Genomic DNA, 11,971 nt, shown 5'->3' with positions numbered 1-11,971 from the left:
CCAAGAAAAATGTGAAGTATACCACACTGTTACGTGCTCAGAAGTGTGAGATCAGTTTAACTCTGTGGGTTTTACAGGGTGATTTGAGGTCTGAATACCATCTTAATCCTGCGTTCCTTGTTGCATGATAGTTCTTTCCACTTCACATAAAATCATAAATGAAAATGCCTTATAGTAGGACGGCCACCTTCTGTTTTCTTGGGGATCACTCTGTTTTGAAACAAAGGGAAAAGACTATATTTTACTCCATTTTGAATGGAATAATTTTCATTTCTTTCTGTTACCCCCCTCCCTGCCCAATGCAGTATTTACACATAAATCTCACATTCCTGCTAAGAAAAACTACTGGTATATTGATAAGGTAAGGCTTGCCTGACATTGCTTTGTGACAGCAGCTCAGCTGTCAACAGGGCATGGTCTTCCTATCTCACTGAGAAAGACAGGAATGCTTGTCCCCCTCAGACCCCCGGTACTCCAGAGCTTTCGAAACTTTTCACGTCGGTGATACACTTTTTACACGTGCTTCAGTTCGTGACACAGTAATTCAGTTTTACTAGCAAAAGGGAGGTTAAAATAACCCATTTGCAGCCCCGGGAGGAGCGCCGGAAGCATTCACACGACACACCTACACACTAAAGCCGACACACTAAAATGTCACGACACAAATTTGGAAAGCTCTGCTGTACTCTCTTTCTCTGCAGTCAGACCCAGCACAATGGTGGCTTTAAGACTGGTAGCATAATTTTAAAAGTGGAAAGTCCACTCCCCCACCTGGTGCGTCTGCTGTGTCATTCTAGTGGCTGAAAAATAGGAATCGAGCATTCTACCACTGGAAGGAAGTAGTTCTGGGGAACACCAAGCAAGAAATGGGACCGCAAAGCAGCTGTCCTTTTGACGTATCACTGTTAAAGGTCAAGCAAACTTCCTTGGTTGACCACTCCAGTCTGAATCATTTATAAAATTGGCAGCCTCAAAATATTGCAGCTTGTTTGACCAGACTCTGATCCACAGCTTCTGTCTAATTTTTAAAATCCCAGCTGTCACCACTTCCTTAGGATACTGTGGTCTACAGCCAACACCCCCCCTCCCTAAAATCCTACCTTATCTTGTTTTCTGTGGCTTGCAGTTCATGATAGAGGAAATTCCTCCCCCCTCCTTGTGATATGAGAGGGGATTTGTTCTGCCAAGCAAGCTCTGGGAACAGACTGAAAGCATCTACAGAGACAATACTCTGTGTAATCTAGTTCTCTGGGTTATGTTAAGTGGCCATCGCCCGGCTGGCCTCTCTTCGCCTCTCAGCCTCTGCTTCTTGGATTTCAATTCCAAACATGGTTATCTATTTGGGGTCGCTCTTCTTTCCACGGCCGGGTGCTCTACATGCCAAATTAGACACAAGTACCCCCCCCCCCCGCTCCTCCCTCCCCCCCCCCTTTGCCCTGGCTGCTGCTCTTTCACTGAGTCTATTTTCATTTTCTCACACGGCGGCAAGGGAGCAAGCCGCAGGCAACTCTCCCCACCTCTTCTTCCAGGGAGTTCTCAAACTGAAAGGCGCCACTTCCTTCGAGATTGAACTTCTGGTGCTTTTGCAAGTTGGTGCAGCTGATTGGTATGAGACTGGACTCCTGCAAACCCCATTTGGTCTTCCACTTTGTAGGGAGGGGTTGCTGGGGGTGTTTGGTGCAAACGCATTAATAATTTCGAAAATGTTCTGGGGACCCACAGGTTGAGAACGGCTGCTCTAAGACATAGCTACTGTTCAGCTCCAGTTCTAGGAACTGGTTTTCAAGTTCTTCAGTATAATTTTTCAAGACATATTGGTGCAGAGGTGAGGAGACAAGGAAAATGAGTGCAAACAGCACCCTCTTGGATCGGATTGTTTTCTACCCAATTTTATGTGAGGGATGGAAGCACTATATGGAAGGAGCGATCTATCACCTTGCTGGCTTCCTCCTCCTCCTGGGATTCATGGGAGGAAGTGGAATGGTTGGCTCCATCTTCATCTTTGGCTTCTTCACCGCTGGTTTCTTCTGTGCTGCGCTCTGGGGCTGGCTGGATGCTTGTGGACTGGACATCTTCATCTGGAACATGCTCTTAGTTCTGATCTGTCTGCTTCAGCTGGCTCACCTCGTTTACCAACTCCGTCAACACGCCTTCCCTGAAGAATTCGACACGCTCTACAAGCAGCTGTGCCAGCCTCTGCAAGTGCCACCTCAGGTCTACAAAGAAATCGTCAAGTGTTGTGAGGAACAGGTTTTGCCCCTGGCCAAAGACCAGAACTATGCTGTGGAGGGCAAGACCTCAATTGATCGTCTGTCCTTCTTGTTGTCTGGCAGGTAGGCCTCACCTTCCCCTGACAATATTTTTTCTTGGCATTAGAAAACTGACCCAACTGGTGCTTTTGAAAAACAGATGGAGTGGCATGAAAAACAAACCAACCCATGCGTTCTCCGAGTTCTCACATAGGTGGTAAAACCTGTGTCTTGGCTGTATCACTTGACTCTGCATTTGAGGACTCAACTCATGTGATGGAATACCCCCTTCTTGTCATTTTATCCAAAAAGACCTTGTATGCCATTGAGAAGACTAGGCTAGAACTTCCTCTCTGGCATCTAGTTTTCTTTTTGGAGGGCTCCTTTGGTGTGTATGTAGGAAGAAGCAGTCCATCCCATACCCTCCAACATTTATCCTATGAAAATAGGGACGTCCTATTCCAAAATAATAATAATATTATTATTATTGATACCCTGCCCATCTGACTGGGTTCCCCCAGCCACTCTGGGCAGCTTCCAACATATATAAAAACACAATAAAAAAGTAAACATTAAAAAACTTCCCTCTGCAGGCCTGCCTTCAGATGTCTTCTAAAGGTTGTCTAGTTACTTATCTCCATGGCTCGGGGGTCACATAACTCTATACTTTCCAACATTTCTCCGATGGAAATAGGGACATTCTAAGGAAAACCTTGACATTCCGGGATCAAATCAGAAACTGGGATGTCTTCTGTAAATCCAAGACTGTCCCTGGAAAATAGGAACACTTGGAGGTTCTGAAGTCCCAGCGTGTATGCTGAAGTTGTGCAGCCCAGCTTTACCTTCTTACAGATTTAGGCTTTTTTTTTACCTTCTAAACATGGCTATCCATGGGAAAAGGGGAAGGAGGGTGAGGGCTTAAGGACCCCACCCACAATGCTTTTTTGTTGCCAATGGTCTCCTCCTGAGGATGCTTTGCAGGACTGATGAGCTAAAGTTGCACATGGCCCACAGTCGTGTAATTTGGCCCTCAGCATTTAGGGAGACAGGTGTACTGTAAAATTAAGGTCATGGCTCCTTGCAAGTGAATCCTTGTTTTCAGGTAAGGTTGCCTGACAAAGCAGATAAAGCAGCTGGCAAACAACAATGATGCTTCAGCTTCTCAAAGGGTTAAAAAAATACAAGTTTTAAATGTGGCAGCTGAAGGTTGGTTCAGGGTTTGTTTGTATGATGGGGAACAGTTGCCGTAATTGGGTTGTATCTATTCCATTCTTTTCTGTCCTATGTTGGTTAAGTCTGAAGTGTTCCACACTCAAGGGATCTGGAATTTTACATTTAAAAAGAAAAATATTTCTACCGTGGGCCAGGTTTTACCTAGTTTGCTTGATTTGTTGGCTTGTTTTAGTTTATGCTGTGATGCAGAATTTGGAGACTGTTTTGTCACAACCTGGAGGAATTAGGGTTGGGGCACATAAAAGGAGATGGCTGTACAATGGGTGGGAAGGGGATTTGCAATCTGTATTGGCCACTGAGCTATAGTTCCCTTCTCTTCCTGCTTGCCTGTTCCATCAAAAGCCCCCAACAACAGAAAAACAAAACAGAGACATGTTTCCTGGGATAGAGCCTGAAACTGGCTTAGATAATCAGAAATGAAGAGTCTGTGGCCAGTTTTTGCACCAAAGACCATACTCTCCCATCAGGGGGAAAAGGCGGTGTATAAATATAGAATACAGTGGTACCTCGGGTTACAGACGCTTCAGGTTAAAGACTCCACTAACCCAGAAATAGCACCTCGGGTTAAGAACTTTGCTTCAGGATGAGAACAGAAATTGTGGGCAGCAGGAGACCCCATTAGCTAAAGTGGTACCTGAGGTTAAGAACAGTTTCAGGTTAAGAACGGACCTCTGGAACGAATTAAGTTCTTAACCCGAGGTACCACTGTAATATAGAATAATAATTGCCATTATCACACAAGTCCAGTGGCGTAGCGTGGGTTGTCAGCACCCGGGGCAAGGCAAGTAAATTGCGCCCCCTAACCCGTGGATTTGTGCCCCTAACCCTAACCCCCAGATGTTGCGCCCGGTGCGACCGGCCCCCCCTGCACCCCCCACGCTACGCCACTGCACAAGTCTCAATGTAGCCTTTAATCTTGTAAAATGTCATATGCATAGATGAGACTGTATTAAATGATGATGATGATGATGCAATTGCCTAAGCGGAACTTGAGCTACTGCAGCAGAGGCCACCCTCTGCCTGTTCGCGGATGCAAATGATCCACAATTGGTGCCATCGCTGTCTATCCTGCGCTGTACACACGTGCTGCTTATAATAAGCATGTCTCCTGCCTTCCAGGGGTTGTTTTGGCCTTTTCTTTTTGGGTTTTATGCAGAAATGTCGGTTCCTACCTTTATCAAGTGATATTTTGCTGCGCAACTCATGTCGAAAACCGTTCACTCCATTTGGAGTGGTTCTTTTGAAGCTCTTTCCCATCTCTTTCTGCTTTTACAACCCTGAGAGTCCCCTCACCCCACCTACCCGCTCCGGAGCTATTTAAGACCTGTATGCTCTCTGGGAAGGCCTAAGCGGAACTCAGGCCGGGAACCAAATGCCTATCAGCTCCTGAAGTTGGCCTGATAATATTTTGCACCAGGACGTCCAAACTTCCATCGGAGAAATGTTGGAGGGTATGCATTTGTTATGATAGGTTAATATTTTATATTATAAAGTGCCTTGACTGCCTTAATGCAAAGGTGGGATGTGAATGCAATAATACATATTTTTTAAAAAATGTTTGCACAACTGCATGAGGACCTCTTACCTGCTCCCACATATACCTGCCAGACCATCACCTACCGTCAGATGCGAGGCGGGTGGCGTAAGAGTAATTTCTGTGGAGCTCCACCTTGGGGTGGGGGCAGGTATTATAATGCACTGTATAACCTTTGGGAAGAATTTTCAAAAAAATAATCTGCTTTAAAATATGTCTTTTTCCTCCCCCCCCCCCCGCCCCAATTAGGGTTAGAGTAAGCCAGGACGGACAATTTCTACATTATGTCTTCCCATATCAATTCCTGGATTCCCCGGAGTGGGAATCACTGCCCCCTTCGGAAGAGGGAACATTTCAGGTAACCTCACAGAACGCAATTGCATCTTTGGGGTTTTTTGAGATTGTGTGTTGTGTGTATGGTGGTTTTTGTTTGTTTACTTTCTGGGTCATAATCATATAGCAACAAGAACAACAACTTATTTATATGCCACCCATCTGACTGGGTTCCCCCAGCCACTCTGGGCAACTTCCAACAAATTAAAACACATTGAGACATCAAACATTAAAAACTTCCCTATATCAGGCTGCCTTCAGATGTCTTCTAAAAGTCAGATACGGTCAAACCTCGGTTGTCAAACGTAATCTGTCCTGGAAGCCCGTTCCAGGCTTCCAAAGCGTTCTGACAACTGATTTATGGCTTCTGATCGGTTGCAAGATCTTCCTGCACTCAGCAGAAGCCACATTGGATGTTCGGCTTCCAAGAAATGTTTGAAAACCAGGGCATTTACTTCTGGGTTTTCGGCATTTGGGAGCTAAAACATTCCAAAACGGAGCCGTTTGGGAGCCAAGGTTTGACTGTAGTTATTTATTTCCTTGACATCTGATGGGAGGGTGTAATAGAGGCAAAGAACTGCTCTAGTCATTCCATGCACTCAAGAAATCTCTGGGCTTCTGTTTCTTAGCAATCCAGCCTCCACCCCACTGATGCCGCATAGCAAGCTGCATACAAATCGTACCTCGGAAGTCGGACAGAATCTGTTCCGGAAGTCCGTTCGACTTCTGAAATGTTTGGAAACCAAAGCGCAGCTTCTGATCGGCTGCAGGAAGCTCCCGTCAGACGTTCAGCTTCCAAAAGAACATTCGAAAACCGGAATATTCACTTCTGGTTTTTGATCTTTCGGGGCTCCCAATGCGTTCAGGATCCTGAGCACGACTGTACTTTGAAAGCGAGGAGACTTTCAAAAGCAGTGTCTGTGGTGATCTATGGAGATCTGCCGTTAATCAAAAGAAAGGTGAAAATCCAAACTGGGGATGCTTAAAATAGCTGTTTGGATCTCCAAAGCAACTGGATCCCCAAAGCCCAAGGGTTGGGATTCAAAGCTGAGGTGTCCTGGGTGCAGCTTGCCTTTAAATTCCCTTGAGACCAGCTGTAGACGTTTGAAATGGCCATGACATTCCAGAGGAAAGGGGACTTTGGGGTTAACGTCTTCATTATTATGGGACATCCATGTCACAGTATTTTTAACACTGGACAACTCCAGACGCCATAAGATTGCTCTATCAAAAAATTCTTTTAAAACACTCATTAAGCCTTCCCCAAATCGCCCAAGTAGAATTCCTGCACAATGTTTGGGATGAATGGTGCCTCCCTGTGTCTGAGGTCCTTTTAAGAATTCAGAGTCAGGATCTGTGACACGGGAAGACTTTTGTCGTCTGGGCTGATAAATGGACTGTTCACTCTACTCAATGGGACTGCGATGGCCTGCAGGAAACTTTAAAATAGAACGCACGGTGACAGGCTGTGGAAAAATCTCAAATATCCATTCCTGTATGGAGTGCCCAGCAGCTGCCTCTGAGGCGAACGTCTTCATGGAATAGCTGTGCTACAAAAGTGAAGGGGGGATGTAGATAAGATACGGGACACAGATTTAGGAAGAAAGGAGGTGGCAGATTTGGGCCCTTTCCAGGAGGCTTCAAGTCTTAGCTGCCTGTGAATGCATAGGCTGCAGTGTTCTTTGACGCTTGCCGTTTTCCAAATTCATGGGCTCAACATTGCAGACATCACACCGTACTTCTTTTGTATGTTCTGTACTGTTTTGTTGCTGCCTAAACTAAAAATGTGACATACATTATATTTCTTCAATTTTCTTTTTCTTTTTTAAACCAAAAAACAGCCATGGGAGGCTCTGAAGAACATGTGTGTGTGTGTGTGTGTGTGAACTCTCTCTCTCTCTCTCTCTCTCTCTCTCTCTCTCTCACACACACACACACACACACACACACACACACACACACACACACTTTAACCCATTCCCTTCTGGATATTTTTCTGCTCATAATAAACATTTTCTGTGTGTGTGCTTTTTTTAAAACAACAACAGGGAGGCAGTTTGGCAGCTTGTCACATCTCTAATTTTGCCCTCAAGCTCGTAAACTGGCTGAAATTCCCTTGAAGCATCAGATTATTTTTAAAGCCTGAGGCTGTATCAAGGAAAGAAGCACAGTAGCGTTCCTCTTGCTTCCCTTAGAAGCCAATCCTTTTTCCCTATTAGGTTTGACTGCGTTTCTTGTAGAAAACAGCAAAAACTGATTTTTAGTGCATTGGAATAACATTATATGACTTCACTATAAGCTTACCAAGTTTTCTAATGGTCTGGAAAATGGGTTTCTCATCCCCTGCAGTCTTTCAGAGCTCCCTGAGGAAAGCGATCCTATTCTGGCTCCCCTGATCAGTGAGGAGGCCGAAGCAACTGCTTGCTTGGCAGCAGCATGAAATATCAGACTGAAGGACATGGCGTGTCGCCTGTCCCTGTTCTACTTCCCAAGCCCCCATTCCTTGGGTCTTGGCCAAGGAGATTCCGGGACCCAGGGAGGCCTCCGGGAGAAGGTGGCTGAGCTCTTCCATCTTGCCCATGCCAACGTCTCGTTTACCCACTCCAGGGAATGAAATCCTGTGTACATTTCAAAAGTCTGGGGAAACACACATCTTTTCTCTCTTGCCAGAGTTTTACATTTCCCCAAACCTGTAAAAACAAAAGAAGCAGCTCTCATTTAAATGATTTCAGATAAAATACAGGAACGGTCAGAGAGAATTGGCACCATACGGTGGTTTGTGATATTTGCTTTATTTACACCTGTGCAAGTGTGACGCACACAGTGGAGGCAAATGTTATTCATTACATTTATCGGAGGCCTCCTCACCAAACTAATTAAACAAATTAAACAACCTATCATTGCGAATCTAAGAAAAGTCTAACAAAAATCCTAAAAACTGTAAGAAATTATGTCCGAGCAGAGTTTGTACATACAGTTCAGCCACATATTATTAAGCTGTGGTTGACACTTGTATGTATGAACTCTGCTAGAACATATGATTATGGATTTTAGGATTTGCTGTGTAGCTATTTGCAGAGCGGCAGAGAGCATCTTTGTGATGTCAAAACACCTCCTAAAATCACGGTGAGATTCAGAGATTAAAATGTTAATGTCCACTATTTCATAATTTTAAGTACTTTTTGAAGACTCTGAAAATAAAAAGAACTTGGCACCAAAAATACATTATGGTTGATGACAGGTAAGCCTCTTTGAGAAGAACATTCCACAGTAGTCTGCATTTGTGTGTCACTGTTAAAAAGGTCCTCTTCTGTGTCAACATCTCCCATATATCTGATTGTGAGGATACTTGAGGGAGAGCCTCAGCTGATAATCATGGGGCACAGGTAGATACATCTGAGAAGAGGTTATCTTTCAGGTACTAAGGCGTTTTATAGTAAAAAACACTCCTACAGTACAGTACAAACTTTTCCAGGCATATTTATTGTAAAATCTCCTTTCCAAAAACATTTGAATTCAAAAGCAATATAAACACCCTCTCATTAATCTGGAGCCCTCATACATTTTTTGCACTGGGGGGTGTTACGTACTGAAGTTCTCACCCTGGGCCAGCAGGGGGATACTGTAGATAGTTTTCACTTAGGTCCTCATATGCAAATAAGGGATTGAAAGTGATGTTCAGTGATTGGATAGTTACAGAAAGTGGTTACAGTTGCATTGTAGTGGTGCTCTATATAAGCAGGCTGGCTGAACCCTTCTGTTCAGGTCTGTTCTGGCCTGTGAATAAACAAGAGCTGTTTGAAGAATCGCTGTGTCGTCTGATATGTTCGCCCACAACTTAACAGGGACAGTATTGCAGCAGAAGTTCGGACAGCGTGGTGACTTTTTTTTACACTCGATACAAAGGTCTGAGGTAGCCACCTCTCCTCTCTCCTTCCCTCCGCAGGTAACGCTGACAGCAGAGACCGACTGTAGCTTCATCACTTGGCAAAGGAAGGATCTGTACTTGCTCCTGGCCAGAGAGCGCTATATTGCCCGCCTCTTCTCAGTCCTCCTTGGCTTTGACATCTCAGAGAAACTGTATGCCCTGAATGAGAAGCTTTTTGCTAAATTCGGCTTGCGGTTTGACATCCGCCTTCCCAGCCTCTACCACGTCCTGGGACCTGCCTCTTCTGACATGGAGCTGGAGAAAGAACCCGAGGAAAGCGAGGGTCCAGCAGCACCCTCGGGCCTTTCGCCCACCTTTGTCCAGACAGCTCCTGCGGCCCCTTGCCCTGTGCCTCCTCCTGCCCCTCCTGCCCATCTCAGGAGACCTCGGCCTGACAGTGACCTGTCTGGTGAGGATTCTACCAGTCTTGTATTGGAAGATTTTGCTGAGTTGACAGGGTCCTTTATGGACTATTTGAGCGAAGGGGAATATATGAAGTGAGGGCACTTCTAACATGGGCACACATCACCCTGTGTAAGTAAGTACTCTTTGTGACGTTAGGAAGAAACACAATTGTGTGTGCTGGGAGGTGGTGTTTGATGTGTCCAGCATGCTGTGCACACCATTGTGCTGGTTTTCCTTGCAGGATGTGAAGGACGCACATCTAGACTCCCAAAGGCTAGTCTGAGTCCTCCTTACAGCATGAAGTAGTGTCAGGCTTTGGGGAATTGGCTTCCTCCCCCATGGCAGTAACAAAAGATCAAAGGAGCGTCTTACCAGTTAGAATCTTTAATAATCACAGTGAGAGAACAAAGAGCGCGTCTCCTAGAAATGGCGGTGCTCCCAATTAAGGGTCACTCCTCCCCCTTCGTCCCTATTAATCTACGCCACTCCTACGTCTTGTAACCTGAGCTTGTCACTTCTGCGTTTTCAGTTCTAACACTTTCTGAGCTCTCCATGTCCTTGGAGAAGGGGGGTGAATGCTGTCCAGAAACTGTGAATCTGTTAACCCTCTTCTAATGTTTCTTCTGCTAGCTGTTCCCCATCCAGTATTTCTCAGCTTCTGCCTTCTGAACTATGCCCCTCTGCAAACCACTATTCCAAATCTATACTGTCCTCCTGCTCTTGGGAAGATACAGGGGGAGGGGGAGGCTCCCACTATTCCTTCTCAGTGCAGCCCTCCTCAGCACTGTCCCTGGCAAGTAGCCCCGATCCAAGCAGCTTCAAATGTGAGGTTTGAGCCTCAGGCCTGCCTGGATGTTATACCTGCTAGATATGTAGGTTCAGCATAAGCTTTCAAAGCCAGTTCAAGAAGTTGCAAATTAGGACCTGACAAAGTGTTGCTATTTATGGACCTTAAGGTCCTCTGCGGGGCAGACCAGGAGAGGCGGTCCCATTGGTACGAGGGTCCTAGTTTTGAAACATTTGAAAACCGAAGACTCAACAGCTGACAGCTAGGCCTCCGGATCTTGCACATAGTGGAAGCCACGTGGCATGTTCGACTTCTGAGGCTTGTTCAAAAACCGAAGAATTTACTTCTGTGTTTACAGCATTCATAAACCAAAATGTTTGTCAACGGAGACGTTCGAAAACCGAGGTACCACTGTATCTCCTTGATGGTTCTCCCAGGCAATTTCCTGAGCACAGGTTTGGCTCAATCCAGCATCTGGCCAATTCCAATACCCCAAGCACTGATTAAACACCAACATTTACTAGATCCACAAATTATGGGTGTATTGCACCCATAAACTCTGGAACCCACAAACGCATAACAATGTGGACAAAAAGTTCTAATGAGAATGACAATATGCTTTTTGTCCTGCAGCTTCTGGAAGCCTCCTGAGGAGTAATCGCCAGGCCTCTGCAGAAAGACGAGCCCCCCTGGCTCCTACGCAGACCCCAGAACTCTAGAGAAAGAGTGTGGACTCTCAAAGACGCCACCATATGGTCACTCAGGGCTGGTCATAATGGGGCTCATTACTTGCGTGTCGACACGTGGATTGCACCAGCACCAGCATGGCGCACTTGGAAGTGCATGCATGAGACTGAAGTGTGAGGTTGGGACACTTCCCACAGATTGTGGAGCTGCAGTGGCACCGGGCTCTTTTGGGTTGTCTGTATTCTTGAGCACTTGCCGTACGGTTCTGTTGTGAGGTGAATTAAACGTCTGGGAAATGGTATCTATAGCTAATGAATGGAATTTGCTCTCTGTTGAGGGGCTGTTGAGTAGTCTTCCATTGCAAAACATATTAGGAAGGTGCCCTAAAGACGTTAAAGCAAAGATTATGGGATAATGCACACAGTGGCTTGCGATCTCGATCACACGCAAGTTTCACACCTGAAACTGTTCTTAACCTGAAGCATCACTTTAGCTAATGGGGCCTCCTGCTGCCACCGTGCGATTTCTGTTCTTATCCTGAAGCAAAGTTCTTAACCCGAGGTAATATTTCTGGGTTAGCACAGTGTTTAGCCTGAAGTGTCTGTAACCTGAAGCGTCTGTAACCCCAGGTACCACTGTATTCTCTTCTTCATGTCTTCCGATCTGGCTGACAAAGGACAAACGCTGCCTAGCTGGAACTGAAATTTAAGAGGGGATGGTTGGAAGGAGGAAGTCATAACCTACGTATATGACTGACCTTTCTTGCAGTAGAGTGACTTTTACCTCAACTGGGGGTACAAACAGAGGCGGAGCTA

The 11,971-nt window shown here is 45.6% G+C and overlaps 1 protein-coding gene across 1 annotated transcript; it reads left to right on the top strand.

Annotated features, from left to right (window-relative positions):
• The first annotated feature begins 1,382 nt into the window (after positions 1–1,382).
• On the top strand, positions 1,383–11,457 carry POPDC2 (popeye domain cAMP effector 2). Its single transcript, XM_083420928.1, has 4 exons — positions 1,383–2,333; positions 5,266–5,374; positions 9,296–9,815; positions 11,103–11,457. Exons 1-3 carry the CDS (start codon positions 1,843–1,845, stop codon positions 9,776–9,778), a joined length of 1,083 nt encoding a protein of 360 aa, XP_083277054.1. The 5' UTR covers positions 1,383–1,842; the 3' UTR covers positions 9,779–9,815; positions 11,103–11,457.
• Positions 11,458–11,971: the final 514 nt, after the last annotated feature.

This window comes from Podarcis tiliguerta (assembly GCF_965153285.1).
Source record: "Podarcis tiliguerta genome assembly, chromosome: 17".
Taxonomy (NCBI): domain Eukaryota; kingdom Metazoa; phylum Chordata; class Lepidosauria; order Squamata; family Lacertidae; genus Podarcis; species Podarcis tiliguerta.
The sequence above is the reverse complement of the archived record's forward strand: the minus strand, read 5'-3'. Positions and strand labels throughout refer to the sequence as shown.